The following is a 24,449-nucleotide window of genomic DNA, read 5'->3' as shown; positions in this document are numbered from 1 at the left end:
CCAGGGGAGACCCAGGATGGGAAAGAGACCGGGGGGACGGCTGGGGGACAGCGTGGGGGTGCAGTGCTGCCTCCCTTGCCAGCAGCCCCCATCAAGCTGCGGGACACGGGGTCAGGAGCAATATCAGAGCTTCTCCACCAGCCCTGTTGCTACAAATGCCACAGCACGGTCAGGTCTCAGCCAGCGCCTGCCTGCAGGAGGCTCGTCCCTCACCCTTGGCTTTCACCAGAGTGGTTTTCATTAGTGTGTTTTCTTTGTCACACTGTGCAGAGCCTCGGGTTTGGGGGGGGGGAGGCTGTGCTTTATAAATCCAATTAGTCTTGTTATTCAAATTACTCTGCCTTTTCTGCTGGAAGTCGCTGGAGTCAGAGTGGAGGCGCACAAAGCCTTTCCCTTAACTCAAACCAGATCGGATCCACCACTGGGGTAGCAAAAGCTCAGAGTGGGGAGAAGAGGTGGGCAGGAAGGGGTTAAGAGCATGAAACTTTTGCTTCTGGGGATGGGGGCCTGAAAGCTTTTAACCCTTGAAGGAACGTGCCTGCCTTAGCCCACTGCCCTGCGGGATGCTCACACGGGCTGAGAACTGGCACACTCGGGGCAGGTGTGGAAGCCGGGAGCGTGGGGTGGAGGGGGCTGCTCTTGCTGGCGCTTCCAATGGGTGCTGGAGAGCAAAGGAGATCCTGCACAGTGTGACAAGGAGACCTGTGGCATGGGCTGGAGGGGAGACACCCCACCCATGGCACCCAGGGGCCCCGGGGACAGAGGGGCTCTGGGGCTGGTCCTGCCCTGAGGGACACCAGCGTTGAAACAGGGGTCATGGGGTGATGGGCTGTGGTGTGTTTGGTGAGGAGGTGGCTCAGGGTGACCTAAGAAAAGTGTGAAAAAGCGTATTTGACTGCTCTTCATGTCACACAATGTCCCCTGCACCCTTTCCCGTGTGACAGCAGACTAAGGGCTGTTCAGAGGTGTCTGAATGCTGGCAGTGGTGCTGGCTCTATCCAGACCAAATCTGAGCCTCTCACACCTTTAGATCCTCCTGGGCATCACCCAAAGCCAGGACGTATCCTGCTCTGCCTGAAAGCAGAGAATATCGCTGCTGCAGGGCTGAAAACGGGGAGATTCTGCCAAGTCTTACCAACGCAGGGGTGACTCCTGCGAAGGGGGCTTGGGCAGGTTGGGGCCGTCAGTGTGTAGGGAGCAGGTGCGTGTGCGAGAGGGCACGCGGGTCCCCGTGCCCGAGGATGGGGAGGGATTCATCCCAGTGTGACTGGTGCCAGCATGATTTGGAGGGTGGTAGGAGACAGGTCATGGGGGTACGTGTGACTGCAGCACGGGGTGTTTCAGCCCCATCACAAGGAAGGGGTGAGCGATGCCTGCGGGTGAGGCTGGATCTTGCTGGGCAGTGCTTGGGCCCTCCTGGATGAATTCAGGAACCAGCTTTCAGGCACCTTCCCATGGATGACCCCAAGAAGGTTTAAAACCTGACCGAGGTCTGCCCACCTCAGCCTGTTTAGACACAGGGCAGAAATGCGGACTCTAGTCTGAAGAAAGCCATGCCACCACAGCAGTAAAATCTATCCCCTTTTTCTTCCACTCTCATTAGAGAGTGTGTTTCTGTATCGATTTGGGGAAATCACTGCCCTGATTGATGTCTCTTCCCCTGCCATGGGCCAGGGAGTGTTTCCTGACAGAGCGACGGATAACGCAGTGTGAGGATTTCTAGCTGATGTTGTGCAAGGGCTGGTTGTCCCTTTGCAAAAGAGACATCCGAAAGCTGCATGTGTGTGATGGAGATGCCAGAGCAGCCAATATTTTCCCACAAACACTGGCCAACCCAAGGATCTGTTGGTTAAGCGCTCTCCCAAAGTCCATCGGTGGCTTTGGAACAAGCCCCAAAGCATTGATTCCCTCTGCTCATCCTGCCCATGTTGCTCAGTACCCACCTGGGGCAGGGCCAGGGCAGTGGAGCAGGTACAAGGTTGGAGCAGGTACAAGGATGGAGCAGGTACAAGGATGGAGCAGGTACAAGGATGGAGGAGATACAAGGATGGAACAGGTACAAGGATGGAGCAGGTACAAGGATGGAGCAGGTACAAGGATGGAGCATGTACAAGGATGGAGGATGTACAAGGATGGAGCAGGTACAAGGATGGAGCATGTACAAGGATGGAGGAGATACAAGGATGGAGCAGGTACAAGGATGGAGGATGTACAAGGATGGAGGATGTACAAGGATGGAGCAGGTACAAGGATGGAGGATGTACAAGGATGGAGGATGTACAAGGATGGAGCAGGTACAAGGATGGAGCATGTACAAGGATGGAGCAGGTACAAGGATGGAGCAGGTACAAGGATGGAGGAGGTACAAGGATGGAGCAGGTACAAGGATGGAGGATGTACAAGGATGGAGCAGGTACAAGGATGGAGGAGCCACTTCCCCTCCAGCACAACCACCAGCTAACAGTTTGCAGGAAGAAGACGTCCTGGTATTTGCCAAGAGAACACCACTGAGGGTTTGAAGTGCCACAACAGGAACTTTTTTACAATTTATTGGGTTTTTTACAGGTTTTACAGTGCGTCTCTAGAGATCTGGTGATAGCAGGCTCAGCGAGATGCTGTTTTGAGGGAGGAATTGCAGTTTGGCTGCAGGGATGAATGAGCAGCCACTGGCGCATGTGGTGGCAGGGGACGGTCTGGTCCCACCACTGTGGCAGGATGTAGCAGGCGATGTTCCTCCTGGGGATGCTTTGAAACAAGCTTTTCTGGGGAATAACCCTATAGCCCCCGAGGACAGGAGCACCAGGAGCTGGGGGGCTCAGACGTGGCTGCCAATAACCCCAGAGCCCGGGCAGCCACCAGTCTGTTGTAGGGACAGGGTGGCCCCCCATGCCGGGGTGCGATGCTCCTGGGGTGCTGTGGCAGCACAGGTGCCTGCTTCACCTCTGGGTCCCCATGTCTGAAACACTGATGGAGCTTTCGGCCTGTTTGAACATCCCTGGTGTTTATTTTGGATGCTGCTGCTGAATGAGGCATTACAGGAAACACTACATGATTTTTTACATTTCCCCCGTCTCCTTTGGGTCTGGGAGAGGGCTCTGGCCAACTGAGCCAACATCCCCTCTTCCCAAACTGGGATCATGATGGGGAGAGTCCCCGCAGAGCTGCACTGATGGGGCTGTAGGTGCAGCAAGGGCATGGGGACCAAGAGGGCATCTCTGTCCCTTCCCAAAACTCCCAGGACTGCGAGGGTGAGGAGACAAGCAAAAACCCCAGGCAGAGACTCCTGGGTCTTTGCTAGTGAAGTGCTGGTGTCCTGGCAGGAACTGCGTGTTTTCCCCTTGGGACTTGCTCTGGGGTTTCCCTGTTGGGATGTGCAATGTTGCCTGGGCTCCCCGGGATGCTCCACTCTCCTCCTCACTTTCTGGGTGTTTCTTTTCCCCCGGGCTGTGCTGGGATGGCCGTGCTCCAGGGCTGGCGGCTGCAAGAACACGACGTCTCAGGCTTTTGCTGAACATTGAGAAAATGAAGCAATTCCAACGCACGGATGAGTCCACGCCATGAGCCTCCCTCTATGTTGGTCCTCAGAGGATACAAATTGCATCGTGTCCAGCCTCGGTTCTGCAGCTAACGTAGAAGCAGGTTGGTGGAATTTTCCAAGCTAAATGCCACAATCATCTTTGTCCTCCCTTTCTCAGATGCGTCTCCCCCAGAAACGGGTGTCTGGGAGCACTTCACCCACAGCCAGGAGGTCACAACATCACCCCAGGCTTGTCAGTTTTGGCGCTGAGCATCCCTTTGGGAAGAGGTACTGCCCAGAGAGGTGCTGGCCCGGAAAGGCTGAAGGATGAGTTATCATCACCACGTTTGTCCCCACGGAAGCTGTGTCTCATGCAGTTCCCGAGCAAGGATCCAGTGTGGACAGACTCCCAGCATGTACCCAAGGGGGACCCCATGGCAGTGCCAGAGCCGGATGCCACCGCCGCACCACGTCACCCCCGCAGCCCCAGGGGATCTGTGCCCCAACGTGCTACGTGTGCACCGAGCCGGGTGAGCAGGTCCTCACCAGCCCCGCGGCTCTGGCGGCGACGCACACCCGGCTTGGCAGCAGCTTCTTCCACCTGGCTCAGCTGGCAAAAACCTGTCACCCTTGGAGATGCTGTCAGCAGCTCCCTGGTGGCCCCACCACTGGCCCAAACACCTCCCAGCCCCTCTGAGCCGGCTTCCCAGGAATCCAGTGCCAAGTGGCGGGAAGTCCCTTTTGGCACAGGCTCTTTGGGACAAAACCTTTGGGCTTCCCAGGCCTTTCACTGGAGCATCCTGGATGTGGGAAACCCCAGGGGATCGCTGCGATGAAGGGAACCAAATCTGTGCTGGTCTCGGGGATGCTGGTGGTCAAGCCCTTGACCTCCTGCCAGGGCTGTGATCCTGCTGAAGCCAAATTTGGGCTTTCTGTCCTTTTTCTTTCTTTTTGGGAGGGGCTCTGGTTGTCTCCCATGGGAGCATCTGTGCAGGCTGAGGAGCACAGGGTGGCCCTGGGCAGGGGGACAGTGAGGGCAGGGGCAGATTTGGGCATGACGGATGGCCGGACAGCCGTGCGGAGCAGATGACGGCTTGTCCACGCCTGGGAACAGCTGGGGCCGCTGCTCCTGCATTTGGGGAGCGCTCTGGGCTGCAGGGTGTCACGGCGGCCCCATGGGCAGCCCGTGTGGACGTGCGGGGCTCCACAGCCCTAACCTTTTGCTACCAGACAGAATAACAATGCCGTCTCGCTGGGGTATAATGGCTGGTGTTTGCTTGAGATATAAAGGCACAGAGCTTTCACATGAGGTAATACTGATAAGTTACACTCTCACTCATGGCTCCGCCTGCCAGCCGGCACTGGGGCTGGCAGTGGCCCCCACTTGCCTTCGCTGAGCCGGGACGTGCCGCTGGCCCCTCGGTCCCGTGGTCTCCGCTGGTGCATCACCCCTGTTTGCCCTCGGTGTGGTGTCCCCAGCCAGCCCACAGCCCCAAAGTGGCCTCTGCAGGGGCTGTTCAGACCCCAGCCCGCGTGTGTGGGGTGGGGTGGCAGCGATGGACGGCTATGGGGTGAGTACCTAACCCCAGGACTGTGGAGCAGTGTGGTCTGAGCCCCTGACTGCCTCAAAGGCACCTTTTCCATCCCACTGGGGATATCAGGTGGCGATTGAACTCACCACATGTCTCCTGTCCTATGCACCTTGTCCCCTGACCCCAGGTCTCGCTGCCCACAAGCTCAGTACCCTGTTTCTCTGAAAATAAGACAGGGTCTCATACAATTTTTGCTCCAAAAGATGCTTACTTTTTTACATGCATATCTGCCTGGACACTATTTAAATTGACTTTCAAAATGAACTGTAACTAGGGCTTGTTTTTGGAGTAGGGCTTATATTTCAAGCATCCTCAAAAATCATGCTAGGGCTTATTGTCGAGGTAGGTTTTATTTTCAGGGAAATGGGGCAGGTGCAGGACAGCTACCTGCCTGGGTTTCCTGATGGGCCCATGGATCTGTGTCCCATCATGTGCTCCAGCACCCTGGGACCTCAGAGCTTTATCATCTGAAACCCCTTTGAGCACCTTTGGGACACTCAGTCCTGCCACTGGCAGGACAGGAGGGTGCAGGGAAACCAAGGGCCAGGTTTTCAAAGAGATTTGGCTATCTATAAACACAGAGGAAGAGGCTTGAAGGTATCCAGGAGACAAAGCCAGGAGACCCCAGCTAAATCGGCAGCAAAGCACTGACCCTGCTGCTTTGATGTCCCACCCTGGCACCCCACCTCTTTCCTCTGCTGCCTCCTTCACCTCTTTCTTGGCTGCCTGTCCTTCTGTGCTGGGGTCTGGTTCTCCCTTTGCTGGATAAACATATCCAAACCAGACCTTTCCCCTGGCCTGGGGGGAGCTGCAGGTGTTCCTCCAGGCGTCTGAGGGAGATGGGAACCCAACAGTCCTGATCTTGGGTGGCTTGTTTCCCAACCAGAGGTATGGAGGGCTCAGGAGAAGACTGGAGAAGCTGAAGGACGGGTGGGGCAAGACCACATGCGTTGTGACACAGCAGATGGGTATCTACTGTGGAGAGAGATGTTTTTTGGCATATTTATGGTAATAAATCTGTCTTCCTCCCCTCTGTCCCCCCCTGAGCATGGCTTGTGTCCTCAGGTCAAGCGCCCAGAAGGCTCGCAGTGCCTGAGCGATGTCAAAGCAAGTGAGACTCTGGCTGAACTCTGGGTGCTTCTGCCGCAATCGAGACATTTCCAAGAGTGCTCAGAGGCTCCAGAGTGAACCCTTGGCCCCGCTCTGCCTTCGAGCATATCCTTGTGCCCTGTGGATCTGTCCTCTGGACAACAGCAGGGAGAGCACCCCTCTGCCCTCCATGCCCCTGCCATGGCCTGCAAACTGAAATATTCAGCATCAAAGAGAGGTGACAGGTTGGCAGGGGTGATGTTTCCACCTGCAGTGCCGCTTTGTGCCGGGTGGGCTGCGGGAAGCAGACGGAGGCACCGGAGGAACCGATTTGCTCCATCCAGGGTTGTCCTCACTGAGTCATTTTGGGGCAGCTCCAGCCCCTTGGCCAGTCACTCCTGATTAACACTGATGTAAATGAGCACCGGGTGGGCCCTTAACTCCTCGCTGAAACCACAAGCAGAGGAGCCAAAGCCTTCGTAAGCGGATGCTCCCAGCCAAGGAGCCACGCGGTGCTCTCGCCTCAGCCGAGGTGCCGCAACATGTTCCAGCCTCCAGCTTAGTTGGGGAGCAGCTACCAGTTACTGCCCGCGGGGAGATGGTGAGATAATCCTGCGCTGTGGGAAAGCAAGCCGCGACACCAGGCTGGGCTTGCTGCTACAGGACCCCAGGAAACGCGAGCACAGGGGAAAAATCTGCCCTTTTAGAAAGCCCAGGAGTCACCATGGAGGGTTGCAGGAGCAGCAGTGAGGCAACTGCTTCTTTCTGCTCTGCAGCCATGAGGATGGCATGGATGGAAGGTGGTGCCAAAGGCGAGACTGAAGCAGTCCAGCCCTTCCCTGGGAGGGATTGTGTTTGGTGAGAACCCACACGAGGCTCCAGCTTGCTGCCGCATTTGCACGTGGCCTCTTTCAAAGGGTGTGAAGGAGGCGAACGCAGCTGGTCCCAGCCACACGGGGATCTGCTGCGTGTCTGCGGGGCACTGGGAGGGCGACACGTATTCTCTACATCTCCTCTTTGTCTGGGGCAGAACAAAAGGAGACACAAACGCAGGCTCTGCCCCATGGACCAGACCAGATTTCCAGATCTCCAGCTGCTGGCAGGAGAGGAGGGATGAGAAATGCTCTTCCAGTCTGCTGGGGCTCGCGGCCCCGCGTGCAGCAGGGCCCCAGCTGGAAGCAGGAGGCGAGGATGGCAGAGCCGTCCAGCCGAGCAGCCATATCCCTCTCGTCACGCATGATATCACCACAAAAACGCAGGCCCCGGTGCCGGCAGCAGCACTAGCAAACCCCGAATCCCTCCAGCTTCCTCCCCCCGTCTATCCTGTCCTGTGGAAGGAACAGACACGCTGAAGCTGCTGCAGCCAACCTGTCCAAGCTCTGGGTTCGGCTTCACCCTCATGGGGAGTGAAGAAGAGCAGAGACATGACGTGACTTTAGTGGGTGGCACAGAGAGGAGCTGCTGGTACCACCTGGCTGGCAGGGGGAGAGGGGCAGAGGGATTGGGGGCTCCTGTGTCCCCATCGCCCCATCTCCTGCCCTCCAGGGGGGGTGAGCTCCTTGCTCCTCAGTGCAGCAAGAGCAGCCTGGAGGGACAGTGTGGGGACATGCACAGCCGGGGACATGACACGGCCGAGCCTGAGCAGAGCAGGTGCCAACTGCCTCGCTTTGGCAGTAGCTGGGTGAGCAGGACACGGGGGTGCATGTGCTCTCCCACTCAAAATGTGATCCCCCGTGGCCATCTCCAGTGGAAATGCTGTCCACCCTCTGTTTTTGGGGCTGGTGTGGAGCAGCTCCTGTGCGGCTGGAGGCTCTGCTCACTTGGAGGGGGGCTGCTCCCCTCCTCGCTGCCCGATGAGCAGCAGCTGCATGGCCAGTGTTCGCCTTCAGCAGCTCCGTCTCAGAGGGGTCACCGTGGCTTCGCGGAGGCTCAGCAGTGCTGGATGGGAGTGCGGCTGCGGGGCTGGTTTGTGTCTTGGTGGGGCTGGTGACCATGGGTTGTGCTACACGCTGAGCAGATGCGGCCTCGTGGGCGTTAGAGGTAACCAGGACTGTGGCACCGACCCGCAGGGTCAGGAACAAGCACCACGGGTCAGGCGTCTTCCCCATCCCAAGTGAAGGGGCAGCACGGCCAGCCTGCTCAGACCCACGTTCCTGCTGAACTGGGGGCAGCACACAGCCTTTCCCCTCCAAAGCCCCACTTCCCCCACTCCTGGTGAGGCTGCTCTGGGCAGACAGCTCAAACAGGGTTGACTGAGGGTGCCGTGAGGCCAGTTTATTGCTCTCCGGTTCTTCTTCTGGCTGAAGTTCTTTGGCAAATGCAGCCCGAGTTTGCAGGGTGACCAAAGCCCCTACTCCCAGCCATCCAGCCTGGGTCTGGCTCTGCTGTGAAGCCCCGTGGAGCTCTGCAGGCACAGGAGGAGAGGGGAGCAACAAGTCCCAGCTCCTGACTCTGGTCTCGTGCGTTAACATCACCCTCTGACGCAAAGGCTCTGACTTTTCCTCGAGGGGATCAGCCAGCGCCGCTCAGCACCACACGCTGCTCATTGCCCAGGTGGGTGGGCTGGAGGACCAGCAGGTTCCCCGGTGCCCAGCCCCAGCGCCGGGGCAGTGTGAGGGGCACAGGGACAGGAGCTGGTGCCGCTGTCCCCTGCGGGGACACTGGTGCCATTTGGGTGTGAGGGACACTTATCCGTGCTGCCTCTGGAGGGACAGAAGCAAAGCTCTGAGGGTTTCCAATGGGTCAACACCAATCTCAGCTCTTCGTAATATCAAATCAGCTAAACTATATATATATATATATAATTTTTATCACCTATCTGGCTGGAAACTTTGGCTGAAGCAGGAGAGCTGGCAGAGAACTGGAAGAGGCCATCACGGAGGCCCCAGCCGTGCTGAAGGAGGGGAGGGGTCTGCAAACCAAGGTGACTTTGCAGGCTGGTGACAACCTGTGGGGACCTGCCGGGGTGACAGCACCTCCCGCCTGCACCGCCCTGGCCCCGCGGGGACCCCGGGAGAGGTCCCTGCTCAGCCCCCGCAGGAGATGCCCCAGCCGGGGTGTCTGACCGGGGGCACCGGCCTCAGCCACTCTGGAGGCTGCGGAGACTCCCGGGTCCCCCTGCCCACCCCCGCCCGGCAGTGCCCCCCTCGCAGGGCCCGTGCCGAGGTCGGTGCCCAGGCCCGGTGCCGCACAAGCGCACCCGGGGTATGTCACTGGAGGCCGCCCGGGTGTCCCCCAGTCCGGGGTACGAGAGCCCAGCGCTGCGCTGCCAGGGAAGGGAGCGAGCGTTTCGCGCGTGAGGCTTTCTGAGCCCTGCCGCGGCCCGTAGGCCGCCCCTGACCCGGAAGCGGACGGCGGGGGCGTTGGGACATTTAAACGGCGCGGCCGGCGCGGCGGGGGGAGCGGCGCGGCCGGTGAGTGGCGGGGCCCGGGGCCTCTTCGGCGGGGCCGGCACCGGGGTCCGGGCAGGGAGCGTCCCGGCGGCGCTCAGGCCCCGTCAGCCCCGCGTTAGCGCTGCGGCGCGGCGCCGGGCCCGGCGGTTTGCGGGCTGGTGGGGCGGGCGCCGCCGGCTCCTGTCCCGGGCCCCGCGGCGGGGCGGTCACAGCCCGGGGGGCGGCGGGGGCTGCGGGCGGTTGCGGTGCTGGTGGTGCCCGGCGGGCGAGGGGCTGGTCCCGCGGGTGCGGCCCCGCAGCCCCGTCCCGGCCGCGCTGCCGGTGCTGGGGGCGGTTGCGGCGCTGGGACGCCCCGGGGTCGGGCGGGCGGGGGAGCCCGGGGCCGCTCCTCCCAACCGGCCGGGGGAAAATAAGCGGGGTGGTGTTCATGTCGAGCCTCGCTGAGCGAGCGTGTCCCCCCGGCGCTGCCGTCCGTCCGTCTGTCCGTCCGCCGGTTCCCGCTGTCCCGGCTGTGCCCCCGACCCCTGCCCGCCGGCTCTTGGGCAGCGCGCCGTTCCGGGCTGCCCGTGGAAAATGAAGCTGTAACGTGTGGGGGCTTGTATTCCATCTCCCCCTCTCCCCCCTTTTATTTTATTTTTTGTCTATGCTCCAATTCCAAACAATTAACGTAATTAAAGTTGCAGAAGTTACAGCGGAGGCGAGGTCCAAATGTTTATTCTTGTAAATAAAGATGTCAAGCTCCTGTAGCCCGGAACTGGTGTTTGGAGAGTAGTCTTGCTGGCTTTTATGAATGTTATCTACTTCTGTTGGCAACGGCAGAAGGTGACGTTAAAAGCAAGCTCGCTGTAGACCTACCCGCGTGAGGGTTTTGTAATAGCGCTGTAGCAGGTCAGTCTATTAGAAAAGTTTAACTATTGGCCGGCAGTGATGGAAAATCTTCGGAACAAGAATCACAAACCACACAAAGAATTTTTCCTATGTATTCAGGGATTTTTAATTTTTTGCTTTGTGTTGCAAAGCCTGTTCACATCCGTGCTCAATTACTTAGGTAAATCTCACCGCAGCGTGTGTTGTTTCTCCGAAAGGGCCAGAGCAGGGACTGTGGGGAGGAGCTGGTGCTGCGGTTCTTGGTCCGTGTCGATTGATGCTCCGCTCCCAGGCAGCGTGTGCACGGAGGGGACTGCCTGGGTGCTGCTCTGCGCAACTGCAGCAGAGGGGAGAAGAGGGCCGGCTTGGGTTGAAGCAAAATTCCAAGCACGCTGGGACTGGAGAAGGGAATATAAATTTCTCATCTGCTGGACTCTGTATTCTGCCCTGTCAACACCCCTGTGCTTACAGAAGTGAAGAGAGAGAGGTTTAATGGACAGTATCCTATGTTTTAGAGTCCAGTGCCCCTCAGTTCTGACATAGAAGAGATGACGGTGAGCCCCGAAGTTCTCAATGTACCAGCGAGGGCAAAGTTTGACGTCAAACATGCCTTGAAAGAAAAAGATGAGGCATTTAAATGAAAACCTACACAAGACAGCAGTTGCGCTGGGCTCCACTATCAATATATTTTTATTTTGCTTTTTGATGTTAGTTACAGCAAAAGACATTGCTATATCCTGTCCATACCTGTAATTTACCTTAATAGTAGCTGAGGATAATTTCCTATGTTGTTTCACTCCGAAAACTTAAAAGCTAGAGCAGATTAAACAGGATTGGAAGATGCTTGATCTACTTAAGCTTCACACTTGTGTGGCGAAGGTGGAGGTGTAAAAACCGTCTACAGAAACTGGTGCTGGATGTGGCAGCAGCCAGTGTGTCTCAATCACTAAGAATGATGAGGTCTTGCAAGATGTTTAGCTGTGCTAGGGAATTTATTGTATGTCAGTTGCACCAGGAGTGAGTTTATGGCTAGAAAGATGTGCTGAAATGATTGGTCTTGGTATTTGAAGCAAATGTTCTATATAATCTAGAATCATCAGTTGCTGTTGGGGGATGTAGCAGGCGGTGTATGCTTTTCACTGCAACGCTGAAGCCCTTTGGTAAGGATGAGGTTATTTTTGAAGACTCCAGCTTGGACATTACAAGATTTTACCTCTGATTACTGCTAAACTGATGCAGCTGATACAGTCCGTGAATCACTGCCTTAATTTACTCGGCTTTTTCAAAGGCATGGGGGAGTGGATTAAAGGAATCCCTTATATTTGGGGCATCTGCATCAGGACAAAAATCCTTGTGTGTGGCGTGTGGGCAGGTATGGCTTATGGGCCACGGTCACTGATGGGGACTTGGTGTGGGGCAGATGTTGAGCACATGGTGAAACCCCTTCCTCCGTTTAAGCCCAGAATGTCTGTAAAGGTCAATACATTCTCATTTAGTACATTTTTCTGTCTTTTGGCATAATCAATTGTTTGACACTTTGTTCCAAGAAAATAACCCTTTTTTTCCCCCCTGTGTCTATTTATAACTCTTTGAAGTCTGGCCCTTTTACTGCCCTATGGATCAGCCGGGGTACGCGAGAAGTTCTCCTTCTGCCCAAGGTGCCAGAGAGGGGGTGAGCAAGCCCGCCGCTCCCCAGAAGAACGCGTACGCCAGGCTTGTGCAGAAGCACCACAGCAGCCGGTTCCGCTCCTATTTGAACCACATTGCGCAGAAGATGCAGCTGGACGAGAGCACGTCCAACGAGCCCAGCTCGGATCTGGACTCACCCCTGAGGAGAGGCCTGGGGAAGGACAACCCAGCCAGGAATGGGTTGAACGTGCATGGTTACTCACCGGTCAGAACATCTCATCTAGAACAGCCCATGCGCGGAGGATTTGAGAACGATAAACCCCAAACCGCTCTGAACAGATATCCTCATAAAAAAAATGCAATTGTTAGCCCAGAAGGAGACTTGGAGGTGGAGGAAGACGACTATGTGCATCAGCATGGAGCTGCAGCTGACTTGATAAGTATGAGCGACGCCCTGGGTGGGAGAGCGTCGAACAGCCTGAGGCATCGTGCGGCTCTGCAGAAGTCCTCTGGTTCTGATGAAAAGGAAGAGGAGGACACATGGAGGAGGAAACACAAGAAACGAGGCAGGTGTCCTGCCAACACAGATACAGCGGCTGGACACTTGTTGACCGAGCAGTTTAGTGAGGATGTGCCGGCAATAAATTCCAGGAGGAACAGTCACTTGTCTCCAGGTCAAGTCCAAGGTGAGTTTGTGCTAATGAACTGTTTGGTCCATTTGCTACAATGACTGTGGGATTGAATGGGATGTTTTAGTCATGAGTGAGTTAACACGAGCCAGTTCTACTCTGTCCAAGTTAGTCAGCCCTTAGTTACCTGTGGGTGGCTTTGTCCTGGTTTACAAGTAAGCCGTCGGCATGTGCGAATGGCTTTGTGTGGAGCCAGCTCAGTGCTGGCAAGACCTAATCCCCTGGCCTGGGCTCTGTGAATGTGGCTGTGCTGCTTCCAGGATCAGCTCAAGACCAGGAGAGCCCAGTTTCTGTGTTGTAGAGTCCAAATTAAGAAGACTGCTGACTCAGAGTAGAGTCACACTTTCCTCTGCGCTGCCTCTTTGTATCTGGAGTGCTGGTTTGCCTTTGTGGAGGGTCCAAGTCCGTCTGTGCTCAGGAGCTAAGGTGCCTATATAATATCTAATTCCTGATGCAGATTGTTGACTCCAGTAAATTTTGCCGCTAGGAACAAAGAGACCACATCTTGCAGTAGTGAAGTGAACGTGTCTCTTAAATGTGATGTTCAAGGCAAAAAGCCCACTTACGGAGATTAATTAAATCCTTTATTAGAACAAACCAACCAAAATCAAACCCCCAAACCACAGCATCAACAAGTAACTAAAGCCAATTTAAATTGGATCTCTCAGTGCAATGGGTTAAATCTTTCTCTGAATGTTGTTAATGGTGAAATACTTGTATAGCCTGATCTTATGAGCTGCTACTGAAGGAACTCATAAATGTCACAGCATTAAATTCTCTGTAACAAGTGGAAAAGAGATCAATTTCTTAGATGGGTAAGATGGGCCTGAGGCCTATCACAGCTCTTGGATTGGAAATCAAGTAAATCTTTAACTAAATCAATCTTACAACACTATGCCCTGTCACTCAAGAGTGGCACGTAATGTGCTTTTTACAGGGTTTGTGGCATTTTTGAGGCTGTGACAGTAGATTATGTGCTACAGTTGGTAAACTTTCACGAGTTCCTGCAAGACAGATCAGAGATTTAACACAAGTAAGTTATGCTGTAATTTGTTGATGAGCTTGATTTTTGGGAGGGTTTTTTTTGGCATGCTTTGCTGTAACGCTGTTAAATAGACTTTGCTACCTTTCCCCTGTCAGCTTTTGGAGAGGAGGGAAGCGCAGCTAACAGAGGTGGATAGTCTGCAAGGCTTACAGTTTGTAGGCATGAAAACGAGAGGTGCCTACATGGCTTTTAATCTAAAATAGAAGCACCCCGGCTTTCAAAAGCAAGCACCTGCAGTTCCCTCCTGCTGTAGCTGGGAGTAGGGTTGCACAAACACTTTGAAAACCAGTTGTTTGTTTAGTGTAAAGACCTAGAGCAGAAAATGTTGACCCTCATGTTTGACCTCCCAGGTGGAAAACTCACACTGTGTGGAAGGTTATTGGAAAATTATTTGCTTAAAAGTGACACCCTTCCTCTTCTTCCCCCCCTACACTCCTGTGTAGCTGAGACTGGTTACTCTGCAGAACAATTGCAGGGACATGAAAACAGTTTATTAGGGATGAAAGAAATAGGAAAAAAAAAATATGTAATTTGATTCAGAGAAATGTCTTTTCTGCTGTTCAGTTTTAGTATATTTTAGTGCTCCTGTTCGAGTGAACTGAAGGCTTTACAGTATGCAAGCTTAGGTATAAGAACTCACACATCACAGTCCCAGATTAATATTTTCTGACTTCAAAGGTTGTCTTTCTCCCTTGATGCTGATATAAGTCATATTACTTTGCACAGGCAGGTGTCTGGTTTGATCAGTTTAAATCAAGGCTTGTGAAACTGCGATGGCAAGAATCACTTCTGTCATAGCGGTGAGGCATATAATCATTTCAGCAGTGACATTTCCTCACAAATTAACTCCGTTCAGGCTGTTGTAGGCTTTCCAAAAGGCTCTTTGAGCTAATCTCAAAGCCAAGCATCTCTTTATATCGCTGCTTTTCATTGTCCTCTTCTTAACAGCTCTGCAGCTCAGGCTTTAACCATGGTCAGGTTTGCAGCCATCCTAAAACTGAATGTGCTAAAGTTGAAGGCGAACGTGGAGGGCTGAGAAACGCCTTTGAGTGCTCTGGGTGGGCTGTGGGCTGCGAGGGGCCGAGAGGCTTGGAAGACAGAAATAATTTCCTAGCAGATAATGAGGAGATTGGCCCTGGTGGTCTCTGCTGGTGTTCCGTATAGTAACTACATTTAGTGACTATTGGAAAGTTTGCAGTTGAGAGAGCTGAGTGTGGACAAAACTCCATTGTCCCTCATCTGAAACACGTGGCACAGCCGTGAAACTGTGCACTGGATTCCCTGTGCAGCATCAGCACTCTGAGATTTGGGAGGATATAGGTGCAGATTGTTGTTCCTTTCTGTGCAGCTGTAACCTCTGTGAAGAGAATTGCCATAAAGCCTGCCCTTCTGAAGTTTCTTCTCAAACAAGCACCAATAAGACAGAAAATAATCCTAAAATGCCAATTTAAATTATGATGCTTATAGTTTTTCATCTAATACAATTTCCCAGCTCGTACTTTTCCCTAAATCTCCAATCCTCTAGGTTCTTTGGGTGCTAGAATTCAGTTAAACTTCCTTAACAGAAAGTCTTTTCTGAAGTCCCCTGGGTTGTTTTCTGGTTTCGATCAAAGTCTCTAAGGGTTTTCCCACTTCAATACAGAGTTAGTCATCGAAATCTCTTTTCAGACTGACTGATGTTTCTGTTGTAAAAGAGCTTAAAACTGCCTTTTCCTTGAGGACAGAAGTACTGACTCCTTCTGTGACATCTGTCTGTCACATGCTAGTAGTTAGGATTTGCATGGCTGCTAAGTGGAACTTCATCTGAAATGTCTGTGGTGCATTGCTTTATCAGTAAGTAGTTTAGACCGAGCGATGTGTTTTATTCGGAGCAGTGTTCTGGTTGCTTGCTGAGTACGTGCACTTCTCAGCATGGTTTTGGGGGAACGTTGCTGTTTGATAGCACAGTCCTGAGCCTGCTGGAAAGCCTAAAAACCAGACATCTGCAGAAGAGAACTGTCCTCCAAATGTGGAGCACAGCGTGGTCTTTGGGAACACCACCTCCTGGCCACACTCGATTTCAGAGGATCTCAGGATGTGGGACTGAGGTGGCTTTGGGTGGAGCAGGATGCTCGTGAAGGCGGGTTGCTACTGAAATAGGCTCAGGTTTTGCAGGGCTGGGTATACAGTCTCAGTCTGTATCTCCTTGGGAAGAACACACCACCAGCTTTGCTCGGTAGCCTCCTGAGGCTCCTCTCCTAAGAGCTTCGTGGGCTCATGGTGTGACTGAGGTATCTTGCCCAGCTGTCAGGGTCAGCGTGCCCCCTGAGTAGAAACAGATAATTCCTGGGTAACAACTATCAAACAGTATATAGGATTTCCACGGCTCTTCCTGATTTATCATCTGACATGTTTATTTGCCCAGCCGGTGGTGCTTAACCCACTTGGGCAGCTTCCATGGAGGAGCGTCGCTGGCAAGCGGGCGGGTGTTCAGCATCAGAGCTTTAAAAACAATCGTTGCTGTTGGATGGTGGTGTTGTGTTTGTGGCTGCAACCCTGACATTGGAAAGGTTCAGGGTAGGTAAAGGCGATGTCCTGGAATGGCTTTTCTGCGTGCTTGATGGGCACAGCTGATCAAGAAATACCAAGATGAAAAGATGACAAAATGTTGGGGATTTTGTCTTTCCATTGTACGCTGCAGTAAATTTTGTATTTGCCTTTGTTTCTCTGGGGGAACTTGGGAGGAAGAGCCAGAGCTTCTGATTTTCTTGTAAAGCAAATTTAAGATTATGCTGCTTTTTAGCGATGAGCCTTCCAGTTCTTGCGTGGTGGAATTCAGTACTTTAAAATGCTATTATCTCCCTACCTGGCACCAGTAAATGTGAGCCAGCGATCTAGTGAAGGCCGCAGCTCAATAAATGAAGAATGCTGGTTGCTGTGGAAGTCTTTGAATCGTAGCTAGTCTTGCCAGATCCAATGTAATGTTCCTTAGATGCTGTTAATCATAGTAATAAGGTATGGGAGAGGAGGGAAAACTGGATTTACTGTATGGCCCCATCTGAGAAACACATGAAAACCAGAATTCTCCTTTCTCTAATGGTTTAGCAGTGTCATCGCAAACATAAATTTCTCTTGTTTTTGATAGAGAAAAATGTTGCATTCCTGAATCTTGCGCAACCAATGGTTTTTGGCTAACATCAGCTATAGTATGTGAGTTAATATGTGATGTATCCTCTCTTGGGGAGATGAGATCCTGCCCTTGCAGGGACTGTGGGTTTTGTATGTGACCTAATGAGTGTCTTCCCTGCCCGGTGCCAGATCCCTGAACACGCCGCGGTGCAGCGGGACCGAGTTCCAAAGCAGGAGCCCTCGCACTTGGCAGCAAAGCTTTTAATTCCATGAAGCAGCTTCCTTCATGTGCTGGTGCTCATGTAAACATGTTCATCAGTGGGAACACTTGTTGCTGTTAACTTGCTATTTTTGTTTTTTAATTAGATTTTTTAACTTCTTTTTGGCTGCAATATCTGAAGTTAGGCCCCCATTCTGTAGCTCAGGTAACTATGCTTGTCAGTGTGATGTTGTTCCCAGGAAAATAATAGGCTTCTAGAAGAATGGAATTAATTTTTTAATTAGTTTTAAAGATTTTTTTTTTAATGCGACGCATCATCAAATTATGCAACAGAAGGTCCCATTGAGCTCCCTTAGTGTCAGTTTCTTATGGGATTAGGAGTTTGGTGATAAAGGTGTGTGGATGCTGGTGTATTAGCATAATAAATTCACAGCACATGTGTGATGGTTTAAAAGCTGTTTAGCTGACCTAATTAAATGCAGCAATAAATTGAGAATTGTTACCAACAGGTGTGTCTGGTTCCTGCAGTGTTGCATTCTGGCTCTGTGCTATTTAATACCTTTGTCAATCATCAGAAAGAAAATGTACAAGTAGGACTGAAGGTGTTTTGGGATGACTTGGAGACCGCAGGGAGTATTGAATGATGGGGGCAGTTACTGGAAGCCGTCTGGATCACTTGGTGGACTGGGAGCAGGCAAGGCAAAATCCATTTATTGGGCCAGCGCAGATCCATGCTGGCGATGCGACGAACCCAGTGTGGGAAGCAACAGCTTGGAAGAAGAGTTTTGAGCTTTTGATGGATTAATCAGCTGAACATCCCCCTCCTGTGAAATGCAGCCAAAAGTGTAATGTATGAGCATGGGAACTGGAAGATGGAGCATGGACCGCGTGTGTCTGGCACGGCAGCAGCTTCTGCAGCCCCATATCCTGCGGTGATGCCCTCTGTTCGGGGCGGAGTGATGAATTGATGAATACTCAGAGGACAGCCACAAGGAAGATTAAAATGCTGGGATCGTGAGTGAATGATTTGAGGAACCCTGCTTTACTTATCAAAGAGACGCTTGGGGGAAGGGAGCTTTCAGTAAATTGCCTACATGGGGAACAGATGTTCAATAATAGGCTACTCAGCTGAGCAGATTATGATATAACGTGTTTGAGGCTAAACAAATCCAGGCTTGAAATACAGCATGATTCAGTGGTGAGGGTAAGTGACCATTGGAACAGTTTTACCAAGGCTTGTGGTATGTAGGCTGTTACTGGCACATTTAAAAGCCCCAATAACAAATTCTACCCCCAAAAGGTGCTGTAATTTGCATGGGAATTAATATAAAAAAGCCGTCTGTCCTCTGCTGTGGGTGAGTTCAGCCAGCCCGCGCACCCCAGGCAGCTCCATCCCGTTGTTCAGATAATCTCCGAGGTATCTCCTTTGCCGTGGGTGCCTGGGTGGGTAGGACAGATGTGTTGCAGCTGGTCCCAGTGGCTGATGGTGGTTCCTCTCCAGGCCATACCTGCTACAGGGCTTTCACCACTGCCCTGCTCTCCAGCCTACGCTTCTGCGTCTCCTCTCCATGTCCTGGTGTCCATCTCCTGCCCTCCCACCCCAAGCCCCTGCTAAGAAGCTCCATGAAGTGCTGTGGGCTGCATGTCCCTCACTCCCTCTTGTGGGGAAATCCGAGCGACAGAAGAGTTGAAACTTGGCTGGGGCAGGATGGAAAACAAAATGTTGGGATCTCTTGCGTAAAATAATGTCTTCTGTGACAAAAATTAAAGTTTCCAGGGTGCTGAAGGAAAAATGTCAACACCAGCAGCTGCAGCCCGCAGATGCATGGGGCAGGTCATGCCTTGGAGAATTCTTCAGGCTCTCTGCAGATAGAAGCCTTGCAGCAATAGTGCGTTTTTGTTCACTTTATGCTTTTAGGCATTTTCCCCACATAGTACTAAGATCGTGAATTACATACATACTACACTGAGTGAGCAGTACAGGGAGCAGTTCATCAGCAAATTGTCTTGTTCTGCAGCACATTTGGTAACCTCAGAATATGTATGAATCTGAAAGCAGTTCTTTCGTTTCTTCCGTTGTTAATGTCTTCTGGTACGTTTGCACTTGCTGTCAGGTATTTTGCCTTACAAAGCCGCTCGACTTCCTCTGATCTTCAAGCAACTTGCTTCCCTCAAACAAGCCCAGAGAAATCAAAAGGAGAACTTCTGCAATGTTGCGCTTTTAAGGTGTTTTTTTTTTTTTTGAAGAAGCCGTTTCACAGCGTGGTTTCTGGATAAAACCAAGAGCAAAAGGTATTGTGGGGGGTGGAAGGACGAGGGGGCAGCGTGGAGCGGTGTAGTCATCAGGCGGAGCAGGTAGTGAGGAGGTCAGGAGCAGGGTGGAGCAGGTTCACAGAGAGTCCTGAAAACCAGAAGAGCTGTCTCCCCTCCCTGACAACGCCGCTGTGCTGCTGCACGCAGCTGGAGCACAGTAACTATTTTGATAAACTTTTAGTCTATTGCTACTAAATGAGTTTCGTCACCAACCCTTCGTGCAGAGCCTGGAATGGTATCTTTGGCTCTTACACTCCTGTAGTGTTCCTACAACACAAACCCTGCTGAGGAGTTGAATAAAACTGCAATTACTGTGAGTTACTGCGGTCAAAATCCTGTGAGCATCAGGATGCTTGGAAGTGTTTTGGAAGAGGAATCATGGTGTTGTGGGCACATGATCTTGGTGAGCGGGAGCAGTTCCCACAGCATTGTTTTCCACAGCAGAAAGAATCCATTGTCCATTTTCCTTCATTTCAGTTTTTCAAAGCATAGGCCCTTTTAGAAAGCTGAAGTGAGCAGGAACATTTTCATGTTGCCTAGTTCATACTGAAATCCAGGGGCACGCAGCACATGGGTCTGGAAAGGAGCATCTCTCTCTGCTCTTGACTTTCCTGAGTAGCCATGAATGTGGCACTTCACCTTTTTGCTCCCTCCATCCCCAAATAGGAATGCTTCTTCCTCAACATCTCATTGTGAGAATGCTGGATGTCTGAGTCTTTTCCAACCAGCTACAGTGGTGTGGTCACCTCATGGCCCCAGGAACTCACAAACCACGACAACCTGTATTTCCCCATCCAGGATTCACCAGCTGGGGGCCAGGCTGCCTTTCTGCAGCCAGCTTGTCCTCCATGCAGCAATAATCCCCTTTGTGCCTTTTATTTGTGGACATTCAACTCTTCTGTGCAGATTTTGGCAGACTTTCTGCCGAAAACGTTTAGAGAATCGCCTTCTCCAAAGAGGCAGGACCAGAGAGCTCTCCGGATTTGTTCCCGGGTGCACAGATGTCTCGCAGCCCCACCATGTCCTTGTTTATGGATGCATAGACAAGCTGCTGGCTGGCACAGGCAGAGGAGCCGCGTCGCATTGTGCAGAGTTGCTGGTAACCAGTTGGGCTGCTGCTGGAGGAACTGGTTGCTTTGAATCACTATTAAACCCATGTTTAGGAGCTGTGCAGACAGGGCTTCTCTTTAAGCGCCGTCTTCTCACCTTATTTTGATTTGTCTTGACGGTGGAAAGTTACAGTTTGTGCCGTGTCTGGGCTCTGGTGGCCCATGGAAAAAGGTCAATTAGTGGAGACTGGTGGGCATGGGAGCTCGATCTGGCATCTGGATTTCAATACATTATCCACTCAGTTCAGGATGTTTGCATAGAATTTACATTTTGGCTGAGCCCGTGCATGGAAATGTAGGTCTGCATTGTTTCTCTTCTTTGAATGACTGTTTAATTAACTTTAAGCTTAATTATGCAATCCGCCATCTGCCAAAATCCCTACAGTGCAGTTGTATCACTGTCCTATTCCACTTCTGACAAGATGTTCCCTTTCCCAGAAGTTTCCTGTACTTTTCGGTTACTGAGATAATTTCAAATCATTCACATCCTGGGTTATTTCTGAGGAAGAATCACAGCAACACTGCAGAAACTGCCTCTGTGGTTGGACTTGGACCGAGCACGGGACCGGGCTGCAGAACCTCCAGTTTAGGATTCTTTGAGTTTACACTTCATCAGAGATGGAGCATCTCATTTTGTTATTTGCTCATGAGAAGGAAAATGTGCTCTCAGACCTTCTCTTAGACTCCAGATTGAGCATCTGAAATATTGCCTCCCAGGTTTATCTCCTGAGAGCCTCTTTGCTGCAGTGAAACCTCACTGAACTGATAACGTATCTCAAAGTCTTGCTTTTCCACTCCTACACCTCTAATGAATTCCTTCCCGTGACATCCTCATTTCTCTCTATTGCTTTGTCTTTAATCTTGAGCCATCTCTATTATTTAACCATTTTGCTTCAAGATAAGATGCATGGAGGTTGTTCTGTTCCAAGGCTGTCGGAGAGCTCTGAACTCCTTTAATCCACATTGAGAGCCGTGTTGAGGTGCGGCTGTTCCAAGCACGGGCTGGAGCGGAGCTGAGGATGGGTTTTGGTCCTGTTTGTGTTATTTAGGCTCTATCACAAGAGTTTTGCTTGAGATATCTTCCAAGGAGAGTCTTTTTTCTTCCTGATACAAAATTATTTCCCTGAGCAGCTATACCGACCGCTGCCTTATGTATTTCCTTTTAAAAGAAAATAGAACAAAAAAGTACTTGGCTGTTACCATTAGTGGGACATTTAATCTCGTAAATCCGCACAATATTTTGTGAAACATAAATAGCTAGTTACTTGTGGCCTGTCTATGGGCAGTGTTTTTTGTTGACATAACTTGCATTTGAGATCACTTCGATGGTGTTTGTTGGTTTTGCCTGTTGTTTTTGCCCGTGTGTGGTAATTTGATGCCGGATATTGTAGTAGTCATTTAAGCGCCTGCAGTTTCTGAGTTAGTCACTTATATAATATGGCATGTACTGGAGGTCACTGGCGCGCTGGAAATCAAAAACAATCTAATAAACGTGTTTTGGCTTTTAAAATTTGAGAGGAAATTATTTGAGAGGCTTCTTTGAGCAACAGAAAATATCAAATAGTGCTTAAATTGCCTGTTTAAGCATATGAAAGGGAAGGACATGGGGAACTCGGCAAAACTGCCTTGATGTTAATGCGGTTTGTACTGGCAAAGTGCGCTTTTGCTTGTAGGGTTTATGTGGCTTTGGAGAATGAAGCGAATAGTTGCCTGGTACAAGAGTATCTGCACTAGGACTGTGTCCATCTGGAGTTACCAGCCAAAACCGCGTCCCCCAGCTCGTCAAAGCAGCAGAGTTGGATTCGCAGAAGTACCTGGGATGGGTTGTTCAGGGACTGTGTAGGTTTGGGATTTTTTGGGTGCTAGACATCTTTGCAAAACAGTTGGCTAAACTCTTGTATTGAGGCTATTAATATACCCCGTTACAAATCGGCATCCACAGCGGCTCATAAAGCTGCAGGTCGAACTTCTTGGTAGGGCGGTGGGGAGTATTTGTTTGCTAAAAGACCGAAGCTGATGGTTTCTAACATTTGCTTTGCTAACTCTGCAGGAGTCAAGGGCCAGCCTGAAACTGTAGACCTGCGAGGTGATGCCTTGGGCTGCCAGATGGTTGGACTCTAATTCCTTGGGTCTCTAGCAAGGATGAGCAGGAATATGCTGTATTTAGCTTTCCTGCCATGCTTAGCCTAGTCTGCACTAAATGGGAGTGTAGGACTAAGCAGGAGTTGGCATCAGGGTAGTTCTCATTGCCTTTAGGTGGTTAATTCCTGCTTTTGGAGGAAAAGCTGCTTTCCAGCTCATGGGTGTATCCTTCCAGTGTTTTCTGAAGTGCATAGCTGGGCTGTCTTGAAGAATTAAATGTCAGGGAACCTCTTGGAAGGAAATTGGTTTGAGTCATTGAAATGTGTCAGCAATGAAATGAAACATTTTAGAAATATGGACAAATATTTAGTCGAGAGTGTCTCATTAACTGATAACAAATTGTTCTATTGCGTGTTATCAGTTCTGGGGCTATGCTTCTGTTTCTTCTCACACTTATGCTAACTGTAAAGCGGACGTATTTGAAAGATTCCTTTGCATATCTAGATCATGATCTAATGCTGGGAAGCAATGGAAAATCCTCTCAGCAATAGCAGAGTTAGAGGAGGTGTTGATGCCCAGCCATGGACTGATAAAGGTAAGTAGTAGATGGAAGTATTTTGTGTTGGAAAAGTTTGTAACAACACCGTTCCATCCAACACTTTCAACATAATTTTTTGTTTGTTTTTTGTTAAGATGTAGAAGGAACCTTTGTGTGTTGACATAGCCGTCAGTGGGGTGAGTCCTAAACCTGTAGAGGTGTCACCAGCACAAATGTGGTGCTCTCACAGTCCTGCCCACCCCAGAGAGCTGGGTTAAATATAAATGATGTAGATGGAAGCTTAGAGGTAAAAATGCCTATTGACAAGGTAGATGCCCTTTGACAGAAAAGGAGAAAGCTGTACCAAGTTGTCCATGTCTTGGAAGTCACTTAGATTTCTCAAGTTAAACTAATTCTTACAGGATCCTGGATGAGGGGTATCCAAAAGGTGATGAAAATTCAGTGAGGAATATTTTCCTTCTGTGTTGGTAGTAATCAAATAGCTTGACAGGTTTTGGAGGGAAGTTGGAGATGTTTTATTTTTGGTAGACAAAATTGAAGGTCTTGGTTCTTTCTTGTGTAAAGCAATATTCAAATTTTTATATAAAATTAAAGACTTTCTGGCCTTACTAGCTTCATGTTCAGTTGAACATTTTAGTTGATTTAGTTGACCATCTAGTTGATAACTGACTAATAGATGTAAATTTAATTAAATGCAGTACTTTCTAAAACCTAAACCATAGAGTAACTTTGTATAAATGATGTCAGAATATGTTGATTTAAAATGTCAAGCCTCCTCTTTTGCTGCAAGCCAGGTCAATTATTCTAGGAAGCTGCCCACCTGCATTTTTTTTCCAAAATAAGAAAAGATTAATAAGTACTTAGGTTTGAAGACCAAAATGTGCCATTGCATGATGTCATTGTTGTTGTGACGGAGATGGAGCGCTATGGTTTGGATTCTGGACCGAGCTCCAGTGGAGCCCAACCGGCCTTGGGGGCACCCCCAGCTCCATCCTTCCCCCTCCGTGTCCTGGCTGTGTGTTTCTACGTCCCACAGGTGCTTCCCCTTGTCTAGTTTGAGTTGGTTCACTGCTCCATGTGTGCAACACCGTGACCGGTGTAGGTGTCCCTCCGTCCCTCAGGCCTCCTTGCCTCATAGAGCTGTTGGGGTTCTTTCAACCCGTGTCCCTCCAGAGGACTTCACATAATGAAGAGTCAACCACCTTTCCTCAAATTGTTAACTCCTGTATTATTGGAAA

The 24,449-nt window shown here is 51.1% G+C and overlaps 1 protein-coding gene across 4 annotated transcripts in view; it reads left to right on the top strand.

The window, feature by feature from the left end:
- Positions 1–9,457: 9,457 nt before the first annotated feature.
- Positions 9,458–24,449, top strand: part of DIS3L2 (DIS3 like 3'-5' exoribonuclease 2) — a 190,669-nt gene continuing 175,677 nt past the window's right edge. For 2 of the 4 annotated variants that reach the window (XM_065072824.1, XM_065072823.1), the window contains exons 1-2: positions 9,458–9,611; positions 12,053–12,772. In XM_065072824.1, the coding sequence (XP_064928896.1) occupies positions 12,073–12,772 (700 nt within the window). In that variant the 5' untranslated portion in view covers positions 9,458–9,611; positions 12,053–12,072. Of the gene's footprint in view, positions 9,612–12,052; positions 12,773–24,449 lie in introns of those variants that run through there. The other 2 variants (XM_065072825.1, XM_065072826.1) reach the window with 2 other exon arrangements.

Source organism: Columba livia, chromosome 9, assembly GCF_036013475.1.
Source record: "Columba livia isolate bColLiv1 breed racing homer chromosome 9, bColLiv1.pat.W.v2, whole genome shotgun sequence".
Lineage (NCBI taxonomy): Eukaryota > Metazoa > Chordata > Aves > Columbiformes > Columbidae > Columba > Columba livia.
Note: the sequence above shows the minus strand (reverse complement) of the source record. Positions and strands in the feature narration are given on the sequence as shown.